We start from the raw sequence: 16,665 nt of genomic DNA on the forward strand, positions 1-16,665 counted from the left end.
TACTGAAAATACACAATGTAAAATATACAAAACAAAACCCGAAGGCTTTGTAAATATTTTGTGATTCTGGAAATTATGCTGCATTTTATTTTATAGCTTGTAGATCCTGGAGTCAAAGCTTGGACACCCACAAAAGGAAAACAAAATATCATCATGTTTGTAGGCTTGCAAGGAAGTGGCAAAACAACCTCGTGCTCAAAGGTATCGTGTATTCCACATGATATGTAATGATAGCTGTTTTTTTAGATAGACTTTTGTAACTGGACTGTTAAGTATTTGAATAGATTTCCATTTAGTTGGTTGAGCTTCATTTTTTCATATGTAGTCAGATCTGCACAGTGGTGGGTTCTAACCGGTGTTACTATCGGTTTGCTTCGCGCGCGCGCATTGAATTGCTGAACAGTTGAGTCATGGCAATCCCAGCCTTTCAGCTGGGCTAAAAAGAAAGAATAAAGGTAGGTATAGCGCAGGGGTGGCGGGAGGGCCCAGCTGACAGTCAGAGCGAACCAGTTCACTCTCACATCAACATTTCCGCTACCAGCTCTCCCGAACCAGGGAGAACCGGTAGCAACCCATCATTGGATCTGCTCCAGAATCTCCCAATCGTGAAGGAAAAGAGTTAAAAAAACTCTGTTTTGTTGCTAGATTGAAACCATAAAAGAATTGAGTTACATTTTCAAAATTTAAAGGCTAAGGTATATGAGGAAGGATTTCATAGGCAAAATCAGTATCTAATATTGAAACATAACTAAACAGTTATGTGCCAATCTTGCCATTTTCAGAAAGTTTATCTTTCTTCCAGCCTTCTAATCTGACTATTTTGAATCAATACTTCCAGAAACTAAGCTCCCAAAACAAAAGAGTTTTATGGTTATCTTTTGTTTCAAATTGAAATAAGCTTGTTTAGGAGGTTGGACCACATCCTGAACACCTGGACTGTTTTTGTTTCAGTACATTGACTTTCAAAAATGTGCAGGACCATCCTTGGAATAATTGAATTGGCACATTCAGGAGAAATGGAGCATTCCAAAAAAGGAATACTTGGAGGGATAAGTTATATCAGTAATTCTAAATCACTTGAGAAAATTGTTTTTGACAGGCACATAAACATCTTAAAATAAAATGTAAAAAAGTATTCTGAGAAACTGAGGTTCATAGTACATTTTTGTTATCTCCTTACAAGGCTATTCTTTTTAAATTTGAAAATATTGTGAACTATATGATTTTTAATTCAGTATGATGTATAGCTGATGATGCAGATCAACTTCTAAATGATTCATTGGCCATATGTAATAAATAGGTCAAATTTTACCGAAAGACAGGCTTTTGTAATTCAGGTATCTTGAATTTATTAGATTTTTAAAAATAAAATACAAAAACCTTGCTCGTATTACAATTGCAAAGTTGACAAGATAAAAAGGACCATGATAGAGCATGTAAACAATAGTTGGTAGTAAACAGACTAGATCTATAGCTCTGTAATTGGCTGTACCTTAAAGAAGCTGATAGAAGATAGATATTTCAGTCTTTGTATGTGCAACTTCAAATGAATGAAAATGAAAATGTGTTTTTAATAATAGCTTATAAGATTATGTCTTGATTTTGTTTAAATTAACAGTTGGCATATTATTACCAGAAGAAAGGCTGGAAGACATGTTTGATATGTGCAGACACTTACAGAGCAGGTGCAGTGGTTAATTATTTTTACTTACTTTGTTTTTTTGATAGATGTGTATGTCCTACATGGCTAACAATATTTGTATTCTGTAGGTGCTTTTGATCAGTTAAAACAGAATGCCACAAAAGCAAGAATTCCATTTTATGGGAGGTATGTATAATATCTATTACATATAAACATTGATTATCCAGTTTTTGACATGGTGTCTGTAGAAGTTCACTACATAGATATAGTTGGATAAAGCTAGAACTTTATTGTGATATTGCTTTGATTAATATTTATCAGAGATCTTCAAAAAGTTTAATAGCAAAGTATCTTAAACTCAAATAAATTACCGTATATACTCGAATATAAGCCGATCCGAGTATAAGCCGAGGTCCCCAATTTTACCCCAAAAACTGGGGTAAACTGGGGACTCGAGTATAAGCCGAGGGTGGGAAATGAGGCACCTACCGGTTGGGGAAACCCTCCCTCCCTCAGCTGAGAAGGCTGGCGGCTCCCCCGCCCCGCCCTCTCACTGCACCGGCAGGGCTTCCGTCCAGTAAAATGTGAAAAAAAGAAAAAAAAAACTCGAGTATAAGCCGTATATACTCGAGTATAAGCCGAGGGGACGTTTTTCAGCACAAAAAACGTGCTGAAAAACTCGGCTTATACTCGAGTATATACGGTAATAAAAAATAAAATACAGTTCAAATACCTCTTTTACCAAGTTCAGCAGTTTATCTGGAATAAGAAATAATAAGACATACTATTCCCTTCCATATTTATGTGATGCCTTCTTAAGTTTGTGTATGTGCTTGTGTGTATATCAAAACTTAGTTGACACATTAATGTCTCAAAAGAGCAAAATTCAACTTTGTTTCCAAGTCCTTTCTTACTACCACAAAGCAGTATGGTAGTAAATGTATTATTTCAAACTATTTCAAGGACGTAATTTCACAAAACGTAATTGTTCTAATCTTATGTAGGTTTGTTAGAGCATTCTGGAAATGGTTTGAAAAATTTTTGAGTTTGAAATTACCTCATTTCATGCTCAAAACTGCAGTCTTATGCTTGAAACAGGACATTCTAACGGGATGGTTGGTGCTCAAATGATTTGAAATTAGGTGCTTTACATATTCTGTTATATGTCCCAGCCCTATAGTGTTCTCTCCCTCTGTTGCATTTTAATTTTGGTCATAGGACTAGCGTGAACGTAGTTTTAAATTGGGGTTTTAAATCAGGGGTTTTAAACGGGGTTTTAAATTTGTATTTAAAAGTTTTAGGCCATCAATTGAATTAATTTTCTATTCTTTTTTGCTGTTTTATATGTATTACCGTATATACTCGAATATAAGCCGATCCGAGTATAAGCCGAGGTCCCCAATTTTACCCCAAAAACTGGGGTAAACTGGGGACTCGAGTATAAGCCGAGGGTGGGAAATGAGGCACCTACCGGTTGGGGAAACCCTCCCTCCCTCAGCTGAGAAGGCTGGCGGCTCCCCCGCCCCGCCCTCTCACTGCACCGGCAGGGCTTCAGTCCGGTAAAATGTGAAAAAAAGAAAAGAAAAAAACTCGAGTATAAGCCGTATATACTCGAGTATAAGCCGAGGGGCTTAAAAAAAAAAAAAACTTGAGTATAAGCCATATAGACCCGAGTATAAGCCGAGGGGACGTTTTTCAGCACAAAAAATGTGCTGAAAAACTCGGCTTATACTCGAGTATATACGGTATATGTTTTCTGTTGTTTTATTGGCTGTGAACCGCCCTGAGTCCTTCGGGAGATGGGCGGTATACAAATATAATAAATAATAATAATAATAATAATAATAATAATAATAATAATAATAATAATAATAATAATAATAATAATAATAATAGCTAGATTCATACAATATGCTACAATATGCAGTACCAATAAGAATGCACATTACAAGTTAATTTATATGATAAAAACTGTAAAATAATCAATGCAATTTATTAGAATTCTTCATTTAAATAAATTAGTCTTGATTGTCAGCTTTTTAACATAAATAGAGATAAGAGTAGAGGTAGAGGTAACTAGTAAGGCATTCAGAATATGTTCCTTGGTAATTCTTGACTGGTACAATGAGCCTGTCTGATCCCCCACCACCACATGATGGATCTCCCGCTCCCTTTCTTCCTTGCCTGTAGTAATAAAATGTGCTTTCCCCATTACGTAGCTCATCACCTGCTTCTGAGTAATTTTATAACTTCATATTATTTTAAACATGCATTTTTCTTTTAACTAGTTACACAGAGATGGATCCTGTAATTATTGCTTCAGAAGGTGTTGAAAAATTCAAGAATGAAAACTTTGAAATAATAATAGTTGATACAAGTGGTCGTCACAAGCAGGAAGACTCTTTGTTTGAAGAAATGCTACAAGTCGCTAATGCCATAGTAAGTTTTGTTTGGATAATGCTGAATGAAAGTTATTCTAGAATTTACAAACTCTACAATGCTTCTTGAATGGTAAGCAAATGTAGTATCTGTTGCTGATCATTTGCCAGCATGCCTTACAAATCTGCTCTAGAAAAATAATGGATTTTTTTTGGAGCAGATTTGGGTTGGTATGGAATGGAGCAAAGAAATCTTGATACATGAATGAAAGTCCATTTGGATATGTCCAATAAGCTATTTTGAATTGGAAATGTACTTTCAAGTATTCTTTTATCAGGAGATTATAGAATCTTTTCCTGTTCTAAAATTATATATTAAGATCTTCAGTATACAGCAGATGTAAAATATACATATAGTGCATTTTGTTTATAAGCCTATCTAATTAATCAATGACTAAATATACCGTGTTTCTCCAAAAAGAAGGCTGGGTCTTATTTTCTTTTGACCCCCCAAAAAACAGCTAGGCCTTCTTTTTGGAGGGTTCTAATTATTGACTCACCTCGGGGCAGTGGCACCGACAGCCCCACCCAGCAGGAGCCCACTGCTGGCCCACTTCTTCTGCAGTCACTTGCTGCCACTCTCACGCATTACCCCGGCCTCTGTTTTACCTTCAGATGCTTTCCAGAAAGCCCTCTGCAGCCGATAATAGAGCTCCATATTGATCTGGAGCTCTGTTATCAGCTGCAGATTCCTTCTGGCAGGCTTCTGAAGGCAAAACAGAGGCCGGGGTGATGCATGCAAGTGGGAGCAAGCGGCTGCAGAAGAAAGTGAGGCAGATGTTGGTGTATGCGAGGCCTAGTAAGGCAGCTCCATCCCCCCCATCCCAACTCTAGCTTATTTTTTACCTGTGTGCCTCACCCCACCCCCTGCACCCCAGGGTGGGTGGGCTCTTAATTCAGGCTAATTTTGTAGGTGGGGCTTAATATGATAGCATACGCTCAAAAATGTGATAGGGCTTCTTTTCAATGAGGGTCGTCTTTTTGGAGGAACACGGTATATGCTACCCAACTCATCATCTGCATTCAAAGGGACTACAAAATGGGTGCATAGGATTAACAGCATTCATTTCTATTTGAATTTGGAACAGTTGTAAAGAAACTAATTCACTCAAAATGGCCACTCTTCAAGGGCTAACACAGAACTCATTATACTGATGCTACTATAAATGTATGGAAATGTATATACCATGTTTTCCTGAAAATAAGACCCTGTCTTATATTTTTTTGAACCACGAAATAAGCGCTTGGCCTTATTTTCAGGGAGGTCTTATTATTTTGGGGTGCATGGAGCAAGGTGGGGCTCCTCTTGCCATCTTACCTGATTTTCAGCTCTGTCTCCCTAACCCTAACCAGAGCAAATGGCAGGGACCAGCTGTGCATGCAATTAAATTTTTTCAGGGAGGCCTTTTTTTGGGAGGGTGAGGGCTTATTTTAGTGCATGAGCTCAAAAGCCCAATTGGCTTTTGGCTTATTATCGGATGGCTTATTTTCGGAGAAACACAGTAGTACTTGACTTTCCACTGCAGTTGAGCCTGAAATTACAGGGGCAGGCTGGTCATTAAGTGGGTCATCATCTAACCATCCCGATTTTGTGACACGTTGTTGCAGTGGTCATTAAGTGAAGCTGTATAATTTTGTAAATTGTAGTCACCTGACTACAGGATGCTGCAAATAGCCACAAATGTAGGCTGGTTGCTAAGTATCCAAAATGCGATCATGTAACAGTGAGAAGACAGTAGACATCAGAACTTTGAATCTGGGTCGTAATACCTTTTTGGGATCCATTGTAATTTAGAACAGTCACTAAGAGATTTGTCTATAACAGGGTGTCAAAGTTGCGGTGTCACAATGGTGTCACATGATGTACTGCAACTTTTTTCCCCTTCACTAAATTGGGCATGGGTGTGGCCAGCACATGATGCATCTGGCCCGTGGGCCGTGAGTTTGACAACCCCGGTTTATAAGCAAGGACTACCTGTAGAGTAAAATGTACTATGAATACACCAAAAAAAAAGTTGGATTTCCATTTTTCTACAAATTAAAAATTAAACCAAAATTTGAAGTAGATAAATATTTTATTTAGGTTAAATTACGTACAACAACTGGCAGCAGCTCTCCAGGATGGAGGCAAGGTGTTCCCTTCCACCCACCTGAAGACAAAAAGGATTGAATATTGGATTTATTTACTTACATGGAAAGTGCTTTCCAACTGAGATTTGATTGAGATTTGATCATTACACATTGAAATAATTGAAATGTAAAAAGCATGGGCATTTTCATGAAGCAATCATTGTCATCTCCCTGAATGAAACCAGTATCCCACAGTTAGATGTTTAATATGACTTACAGTTTATTACAGCTTTGAAGTAGAGTAAGGATAAGAGCGCCTAATTTCTGTTTCCCTTTGTTTGCGTCATTGCTTCCAGCAACCAGATAATATAGTATATGTGATGGATGCCTCTATCGGTCAAGCCTGTGAAGCTCAAGCAAAGGCTTTCAAAGATAAAGTTGATGTTGCTTCTGTAATTGTAACAAAACTTGATGGCCATGCCAAGGGAGGTGGAGCATTGAGTGCGTAAGTGCTTTTTACTTAATAATGGGCCAAACAACATTGTGTAAATAGTTGTATAAAATAAAGAGTTCTGAAAAGGCAGAGTTGATCCTGTATTTGATAGATTTTTCAGCTGTTTTAGCGTTGCTTTTTGGGGAAATTGAAGCATGAAGAACTATTGTTTCTTTATTGCTTACTGTATTTTGTTGATAGTGGGAGAAAAAACTGAGTTTTTAAACTATCAGGGTTGAGTGAATTCTTCAAATTTCAAAGCCTTTAATGCACAAGAGGTATACTCTATTCCTTTCTTAAATCTTTCATTTTGAGGCCAAGATACAAAAGTATAAATCTGTGTTTCACTACAGAGTTGCTGCAACTAAAAGTCCAATCATTTTTATTGGAACTGGCGAACATATAGATGACTTTGAACCTTTTAAAACGCAGCCTTTTATCAGTAAACTTCTTGGTATGTATTGTTCACTGCAAAAATTTAATTGCTAAAATTGATATATATATTTTTTTGAGTTGTAATGGATTATGTTTCAGTTGTTAAAGAAATGTGTTTTATATTACAGGCATGGGAGATATTGAAGGATTGATAGATAAAGTAAATGAATTGAAATTAGATGACAATGAGGCTCTCATAGAGAAACTAAAACATGGTAAGCCATGCCCCAAACTTTGCTAATATAGCAGTGTTTGCTGTTTAATTCTCTTGTCCATTTTGTTTTGAAAGATGGGATGAACCATCTGATTCACAGTGTACAGATTTAATAATCGCAGTTTAATGTTTTAACCATTCAGGTCAATTCACATTGAGAGATATGTATGAACAGTTCCAAAACATCATGAAAATGGGGCCCTTCAGTCAAATACTGGTAAATATAATGAGATTAGTGATCTAAAAACCACTTAATTCATTAATATTCACTTCAAAGTGGCTTTTAACACTTTTTTTGAAATTATTATAGGGTATGATCCCTGGTTTTGGAACAGATTTCATGAGTAAAGGCAATGAACAGGAATCAATGGCACGGCTAAAAAAACTGATGACGATAATGGACAGTATGAATGATCAAGGTAACATTTCTAGAATAACTGAATTACGAAGGTTGAAATTTGTTTATGCTGTTGTCAGAATAATGAAAAATCCAAAACATATATTTGTATATTTTTCATTTTGTGATTCATTATGATTTAAACACTGAACACGATTCAGATTTTCCTTTCTATGGCTAGAAGGCTCCCTTTGATTATTTGGGGGGGGAGCAACATGAGTATAGACTTGCTTCTGGAGAAAAGGAATAGGGTATCAATTTTCTCTGATACCCCATCTTTCATTATTAGGTGCTTCACTAATACAAATTAAATCCCAACCTATACTTTTATTTTCTTCAGCAGATGTAATTACAACCTTATTAATTATATTGAATCTGTAGTATTTGCTTCATTTTTAAAACTGGTTTATGTCTTATATAAGGTATAGAACAGTACCAATCAAGTACAGAATTTTGAGACAAATTATCTTTTTTTTAAAAAATGATTAAATTGACATCTCAACTTTTTGACACTATTATCCATGATTAATTCCTCCTTTATCCATTGCTTCTCTTAATTATAGAACTAGATAGTACAGATGGAGCCAAAGTTTTCAGTAAGCAACCAGGAAGAATCCAAAGAGTAGCAAGAGGTTCTGGTGTTTCAACTAGAGATGTTCAAGAACTCCTGACACAGTACACAAAATTTGCACAAATGGTGAAAAAGATGGGAGGCATTAAAGGACTTTTTAAAGGTGAGGATCAATGCATATTTTGAATACCATATGTGCTTATCGATGAAATCCAAATTTTTTTACTACTGGTTCTGTGGGTGTGACTTGGTGGGCGTGGTGTGGCTCGGTGGGTGTGGCAGGGGAATGATACTGCAAAATTTACGCTACCAGTTCTCCGAACTACTCAAAATGTACGCTACCGGTTCTCCAGAACCTGTCAGAACCTGCTGGATTTTACCCCTGGTGCACATATAGATTGTTCTCGACTTACAACAGTTCATTTAGTGATCGTTCAAAGTTATAGCAGCACTGAAAAAAGTGACATGGCCATTTTTCACCACTTATGACCATTGCAGCATTCCCGTGGTCACATGATTACAATTTGGATGCTTGGCAACTGGTTTATATTTATAACAGTTGTAATGTCCCATTTTTAAATTCTTGGAAGTGCTCATTAGTCAAGATCTCACCTGGAAAAACAACACGTCCCTAGTGGTTAGTAAGGCTCAAAAGAGACTTCATTTCCTTAGAGTCCTGCGGAAAAATCAGGTGGAACAATGGCTGATGACTTCTTTCTATTGATCTATGATAGAAAGTGTCCTAACATACTGTATAATACTATGGTATGCTGGTCTAACAGCTGCAGACAGGAAGGCACTATAGAGAGTGATCAATTTGGCATAAGAAACCATCGGTTGCCCTCTAATACTACTAGATGACATCGCCAGGTCTCGCTGTTTCAGTAGAGTAAGGAAGATACTTAGGGATGATTCACATCCTGTCCAGTGTCTCTTTTCGCTTCTACCATCAGGCAGAAGACATCGAAGCATAGCCAGCCAGACAAACAGGTTTAAAAATAGCTTCTGCTACCTTGAGAGGCATGTAATGCTGGTCTGTGACCGTAATAAAAATTGATTGATTGAGAGGCACATGGAAAGGAAAAAGAGATATGAAGTCTTACTACATAAATCATTTATGAAGTAGCCCATAAATTCTAGAAAATAATTTATAATTTCTAACTGTATTAAAATTTGGTACATATAAGTAAATTTTTGAAAAGCTATTAACACATTTAATGGAAACGTAGTAATTAGGTCTAGAAATGACAGCTAATCTGCACAAATTTGCTGCAGAAAGAAAAGTATTTTCATACATTTATGAAATTTCTGCAGAAAACTATCATTATTGATACTAAACACACGAAAAGCTGAAATATTTGTTTACATTGCTTGTGTTAACTTCTGTCTCTAGCAACCACTCAGACTGTGAGGCTGATTTTAATCCTTCACAATATTTAAAATGCTTCACTGCCAGATACCAATCAGAAGAGGCTAAGAGAATTTTCATCACTATTTTGAAATATTAATGAAGGTGAATACGGTATACGTGTCCCAGGATGATAATGTAGGATCCAATCTAGGTCGGTCACCAGGATCAGAGGTTTAATCTTCCAAGGTTTCAAATTTGTTCCGGAGCCCATCTTCAGGGAACTTCTCTCTAGCAGAGTGTGTGCTTTGGGCTATTTTGAAATACCCCATTACTGTTCTTTTTCTCCTTTTTACTTTTTCTTTATTTTAAGGAGGTGATATGTCAAAAAATGTAAATCCATCCCAGATGGCAAAACTCAACCAACAGATGGCAAAGATGATGGATCCTAGAGTTCTTCATCATATGGGTAACTATGCTTTTTCTTTTCTTGCTGCAGGAGTGGGCTGGAAAGGTACTGTTGTTTAATAAATATTTAAAGACTACCTTCCATACCTCTCAGAGACTGAATTCAGCCATTTTGCTATGACAAAATTATATTTATTGTGCAGTACATATTGTGTATTATGCTGGAATGAAAAAAAATCACAATATTTTTTAGTAAATAAACTTAGATTGTCTTGATATTTTGCACGATCTTACTTTATTAGAAATCTCATAACAATTAGATTATTTGAGAGCTAGATACAACCCCCCCCCCCAGTTATGGTTTCATTTATTTTTCTATATTTCCTTAATATGTTCCATATCTCCTTTTTAAAGTGGTTCCTTTTTTTCTTTTTCTGTTTCATTTTATGTATCATAATGTCTGGAATTCAAAAAATGTACAAGAGTTTATCAATATTGGTAGAAGCGTTTATACATTCTAGTTGCATGGACACTACATTGTTCCACTAAATGTTCTTTGCAACTGTTTTTGAATCAAGGAGATACTGAATGTGATACAAATGATTGCTATTTAAGAAGCAGTAGAAAAATAATTTAACATTTAAACATTTAAAAATAAATTACATTTAAGTTTAATATTTCATTACAGGTGGCATGGCAGGATTGCAGTCAATGATGCGCCAGTTTCAACAGGGTGCTGCTGGAAATATAAAAGGCATGATGGGATTCAATAACATGTAAAAGCAGCCTTAATAAACTGACTTATTGACTATTATTTGCTGGAGTATTTCTAAAAAGAATGAGAGCACCTTTTCTGCTGTGGAGAACTTTAATGCAGCTTTAATTATATTTCTAAAACATCAGTTTGGAGATTTTCCAGTCTTTATGTCTAGAAAGTGGTTCTAGTTTGACTTCAGTTTATTAATGTTTCAGTTTTAATATTTTCTTGGACCTGTTTAAAAATAAATCATGTATAAATTTAATATTTAGAGGAACTTCTTAAATTGTTTCAAATGGCAACCGTTATATTTGTAAACAATTCAGATCTTTGGTCAATGCCAGTTTGTCACAAATATATTGTAAAATAAACTTACTTGGTTGTAAATTTAAGAGCTGATTTTTGTAGTCACAACAAACTTTAGAAATAAGACTGTTGCAAGGATGTGTTTACTGTTGACCGCATGCTTCAAGAATGAATTTCAATCTTCTCAGTTTTAACCTCCCTCGAGGTTAGGTTTGGGCAGCAATAATAAAATGTTATGTCTTATTTCCTAATAGTTCGCTATCAGGTAATTTGGAAGAGCCAATGTCTCCAGCAAATGTTTTTTGTGTAAATTTGTTGCAGGGGGTATTCAGATAAATTATATCTTCAGGTTTAACTTCAGTTCCAGGATAAATTAGGATACTGTGTTTATGTCAAATCCTTTGTTCTTCTTTACATCCACCCACAAGAAAATTACCATTCATATAGAAAGCAAACACCTTTGAAACACAATTTTGACTAAATCCTTTGATATAAATTAGAATACTGTCACATTATCTGAAAAATATTGTTTGGCTTTCCTCAAAATCAATACCAGCTGGATCAACAAAATGCTAAATCATAGTGTTGATTGATTTTGATTTAGCACATTGCAAAAGCCCAACTATGTAATTGGTATGTATACATCTTATCACATATGGCTAATAGTAATAGGCATACTATTTTGTTCTATTAAATATGAGGTGGATGTGATATTGTACCCACAAGTTTTCTAAAGGGAAACAACATTGTGGCTAACATATAGACTGCCCTGTATTTGTATCCATTTGGTTTTCCCATTTCCAAAGGCTTGTGTCTGAGCACAGAAATATGTATGACTTATCAAGTGGATTTTATATTATGAAACAGAACATTTTTTTAATTTTTTATTTTGTGTCTAGAAACCCAACACATGCAAATTCACAATCTATTCTGATATTCTTTGTAAGCTGGTAAAGATCAGTAGAAAGAAGTGAGATTGGGACATGAAGTATAGTGAAAGAATTGTTTAATCCAGCAATTTTAAACATAAGTTTTCAAATCCAAGTCTGTTAAGACATGAGGGGATCCTTGGTGCTCTCGGAGCTTGGTTGTTTTCTTGCAGACATTTCATCATCCACACTAGGTAACATCATCAGTGTTAGTCTAGACCAGGGGTGTCCAAACTTGGTCCCTTTAAGACTTTTGGACTTCAACTCCCAGAGTCCCTCAGCCAGCAAAGCTGGCTGAGGAACTCTGGGAGTTGAAGTCCAAAAGTCTTAAAGGGACCAAGTTTGGACACCCCTGGTCTAGACATCTGATGGCTTCATGGGAAGCAGCCAGGTTGAAAGATGTCAACTCTGGTTATTAGCAGCTTTATACCAGAGAAGATCGGGAGTTCAAAAAGATTTGGACTCTTCCATTGCCGAGGTGAGGACAGCAACCTAAAATGGTCAGTAGGAAATGGCAATTTCATTTCCTAGGGTTTGCTTTATGAACACTAGTGGCCTTGAAGTGGATCATGTTTGTGACTCTATAGTTAAAATTCGTTGAAGCCGCATCCAGTGTGGGCTGATGAAAGATGACGGAAAATAATTGAAGGGGGGGGGGAAAGACGTTGACGGGGGATATTGCACCGTGTTTCAGTGCACGTGGGAAAAGTTTCTGAAACCGGTTTATAGTAAAACGTTCCAAACGGGGACAGTCACGTGCCTCGTTGTGCTTTCACCGAAAGACGGCCCGGATCTGCATGTCATGCGACAGCGCCCCCCACCACACACACACACGCCGGTCTCTCTCGGTCACCAAGCGGCGGGCCCACCTCCTCTGGCACCTGAGAGAGAGACAGTTCTACGAGGTATCCTAGCAACCACCAAGACGGGGGTGTGACCGGCGTGGTGTGGGGGCACCGTCCTCTGTGAGCTCATTTCCCAGGCAGGGCCTCCGCCCCGGAGGAGGGCTTGGCCTGCCTGGCGCGATCGTCGCGGGGAAGGTCTCTCAGTCGGAAACGGGAGAGAGGACTATGGAGCAGGGGCTCTCTGCTCTTTCCTTATACTGTGCCCCAGTCGCTGCCGCCGCCGCCGCTGCCTACGCCATGGATCAGGAACAGGTGAGTGTCCCTTTCCTCCACCCAACTCCACCCGCGCCGGATCCACGGGGCGCCTGGCTGGCTCTTTCCTCCCGTGGCTCATCCGCTACGCCTCAGCCTTTCCTGGGACAAGGGGCGACGGAGGTGAAGCTACCTTTTCTGTTCCATGTCTGGAGCAGAAGGCGAGAAGGCCGCCTTCTTCCCTGAGCGGTATCCTTCCTGCTTTGGAACCGCAGGAAAATGAGCATTGATTGATCTTTTACCTTCCAGATGTGTTGAAGTGCAGCCCCTGTCATCTGTTGGTGGGAGCTGTAGCTCAACACGCCTGGAGAAGGACCCACCTGGAGAAGATAGATAGATAGATAGATAGATAGATAGATAGATAGATAGATAGATAGATAGATAGATTCATATATATATATATATGAATGATGTGTATATGTGTTTATATATATGATGTTATGCGGTGTTGCATGGCAGGCAGGCGTTTTTTGGGAGTGGTTATGTAGTTCCAGGTCAGAAATGCTTAAGGAAGTGAAGATGCTAGCATAACCTGTGTGCTTGATATTTAGCAGCTGATTCATGAAAGATCTGCTTCTTCCAAATTATCCCCATGCCTCCAGGGGTTCCTTTTTCAGTTTCCAATACTAACCTCTTCTGTAAGAATGTACAGGTAGTCCTCGACTTACAACCATTAATTTAGTGACTGTTCGAAGTTACAATGGCGCTGGAAAAAAAGTGACATGATCGGTTTTCACAGGATTCTGTAGGGATTCTCACTCATCTAGGACATGGTTATCCCAAAGGTGCTTTTTCAGGAGGCAACTGGACTTTCTTGTTTTTTCCTTGAAGATGTTTTGCTTCTCATCTAAAAAGCTTCTTCAGCTATGGCAGGATATCGGGGAATGGAAGGATTTATATTGCTTGAAGATAGCTGGTCATTTGCATCCTTTTAGAGGGTCGTTGAAACACTTGGAGGTTTATCTGTTTCACAGGATTGTTGCAGCATCCCATAGTCACATGATCAAAATTCAGGCATTTGGTAACTGGCATGTTTTTATGACAGTTGCACTGTCCTAGGGTCATGTGATTACCATTTGTAACCTTCCCAACCAGCTTCTGACAAGTAAAGTTAATGGGGGAAAGCTAGATTCACATAACGGCTTTGTGCTCACTTAACAATTGCAGTGATCTGCTTAACAAGAATGCAAAAAAGTCATAAAATAGGGAAGGTCCCAGTTTGGGCCCAGTTGTGGTCATAAGTTGAGGACTTTCTTTATGTTGTGGTCAAGTGAGGAATCTTGCTTGTCAATCCATGAGGGAATCTTGTAATTTTTGGAAGTTTGGTTGCTGAGGTAAATGTTTATTATAATTGTATCCTGTATTTTAACTGACTAGACACTTCTTGGGTCATCATTTCTTATCAGATTCCTCAGTGTCTTCAACAATAGCAGAGCTACTAATGCATTGCCTTCACTGGAAAATTACTTAAGAATTCAGGGAGATATTCAGAGATATATCTGCCTTGAAAATATGTTGAATTGTACGTTGAACTGTATAGCATTGTCAAACATGCCCTATGCACGGTCACTCACGCACTCGTGACGTCTCGCCTGGATTACTGCAATGCTCTCTACATGGGGCTCCTCTTGAAGGGCATCCGGAGGCTACAGTTAGTCCAGAATGCGGCTGCGCGGGTGATAGAGGGAGCCCCTCGTGGCTCCCGCATAACACCCATCCTGCGCAGACTGCACTGGCTACCTGTGGCCTTCCGGGTGCGCTTCAAGGTTTTGGTGACCACCTTTAAAGCGCTCCATGGCATAGGGCCAGCTTATCTACGGGACCGCCTACTGCTACCAAATACCTCTCACCGACCCGTGCGCTCTAATAGAGAGGGACTCCTCAGGGTGCCGTCAGCGAGGCAATGTCGTCTGGCGACGCCCAGGGGAAGGGCCTTCTCTGTGGGGGCTCCCACCCTCTGGAACGAACTACCCCCAGGACTTCGTCAGCTTCCGGACCTTCGGACCTTCCGCCGCGAGCTTAAAACATACTTATTTAATTGCGCAGGACTGAGCTAGATTTTAATTTACGGTTTTTAAATTGGGTTTTATTTTCATATTTTTAATTTAGGCTTTTAGAATAAGTTTTTTAACTGTTTTTAGATTGTATTTACCTGTTTTTTAAATGCCTGTAAACCGCCCTGAGTCCTTTGGGAGATAGGGCGGTATATAAATTTAAACAATAAATAAATAAATAAATAAATAAATAAATAAACATCAGGAGTTGGCCACAGGAAAGGTTTTATGACATTTTGTATTATGTCATAAAATGCTTTATGATAATTTTATTCATAAAATGTTTTATGATATTTGCCAAATTTCAGTACCATTGGAGCCACGTGTCGTGGGTTTTGGATGCATTTTGTACTCATTTGAGACACAAAATGTTTTGTCCTATTATGCATCATTTCATACAGTTAAAGTTTGCACAGAAGAGAGTTTTAGTAGCATATAAATTGGCTCAGAGGTATCAAAGTATTTTGCATAAAATAATACAAATTTAGGGAGCTTCCCAAAATTTGTCATCCAACAGATAGGAGGAGGAAGTGGGGGAGGAAGAGTTGGCCAGAAAGAACTAGCATTACCCATGTACGTTTCTTGCTCTTTTCTGGAATCTCTCTCTTTGGGGAACCAATTAGAATAAATAGATGAATTTATGTACTTTGGTAGAATATTTCTTGAAGAAGAGAAAATGGATAGAGAAACAAAAACAGGTGAACCAGATGAGCTCATTCTAATTTATTGTAAGGCTATATTAGCAGAATCTCCTGCCGACTATAGTCTGATCAATTTAGGGCAGGTCCTTAAGTTTTTTTTCCTCTGACCATTGAGCAGCTGCAGGTTCTTCCCCCTTTTATCTGATCATTCTCTAGGCAGCATCTCTTCCCCTCATCTTCAAGGTAATACCCAATTTCAGTAATACGTCATCTGTTACAAGCACAAAACATTTGTTGAAAGAAGAAAAATCGTGATAAAAGCATGCTTCTGTCCATTTAGGTAGAATGGAGAGTTGGTGTGCTGGGAGAATCATTAAAAATGTGAATGAAATGAGAATGGGATAATTAAGTTCATGTGGTAACATAGATTTATTTACTAGATTTAAAAAGGTGCCCATTTCAAACAATGTGACTGGGTGATGTACAACAAAATCAAGCAATAAACCAAAAATCTCCTTATAACACTAAAATATAAACTGTGTGTAAATATAAAGTAAAAAAATATAAACTGGCAAAACAACACAAAATAAAAAATTCATCTGGCTTCTAAAGCCTCAGAAATCCCCCCAGATGTTAACAGCTTTTCTAAAAGGAAAGCGAGTACAGGCTTGTCGTATATTTATTATTTTATTTATTATTACATTTATTTGCTGCCCACCTTGCAGTTTGAGGGAATTCTGAGTGGCTTACAGTATGATAAAATTGGTTGGTAAAATGAATACCTAGATTGTTAGGGGCAATATGC

At 37.9% G+C, this 16,665-nt stretch overlaps 1 protein-coding gene across 2 annotated transcripts in view; it reads left to right on the plus strand.

The window, feature by feature from the left end:
• Positions 1–16,665, plus strand: part of SRP54 (signal recognition particle 54) — a 44,661-nt gene that overhangs the window by 7,994 nt on the left and 20,002 nt on the right. Inside the window, exons 5-16 of one of the 2 annotated variants that reach the window (XM_058162255.1) lie at positions 97–201; positions 1,619–1,685; positions 1,771–1,828; positions 3,931–4,081; positions 6,507–6,655; positions 6,997–7,097; positions 7,207–7,293; positions 7,436–7,509; positions 7,603–7,711; positions 8,253–8,423; positions 9,982–10,077; positions 10,705–10,830. In XM_058162255.1, coding sequence (XP_058018238.1) covers positions 97–201; positions 1,619–1,685; positions 1,771–1,828; positions 3,931–4,081; positions 6,507–6,655; positions 6,997–7,097; positions 7,207–7,293; positions 7,436–7,509; positions 7,603–7,711; positions 8,253–8,423; positions 9,982–10,077; positions 10,705–10,796 — 1,260 coding nt within the window. In that variant the 3' untranslated portion in view covers positions 10,797–10,830. Of the gene's footprint in view, positions 1–96; positions 202–1,618; positions 1,686–1,770; positions 1,829–3,930; positions 4,082–6,506; positions 6,656–6,996; positions 7,098–7,206; positions 7,294–7,435; positions 7,510–7,602; positions 7,712–8,252; positions 8,424–9,981; positions 10,078–10,704; positions 10,831–16,665 lie in introns of those variants that run through there. The other variant, XM_058162256.1, reaches the window with a different exon arrangement.

Source organism: Ahaetulla prasina, chromosome 1, assembly GCF_028640845.1.
Source record: "Ahaetulla prasina isolate Xishuangbanna chromosome 1, ASM2864084v1, whole genome shotgun sequence".
In the NCBI taxonomy this organism is placed as follows: Eukaryota; Metazoa; Chordata; class Lepidosauria; order Squamata; family Colubridae; genus Ahaetulla; species Ahaetulla prasina.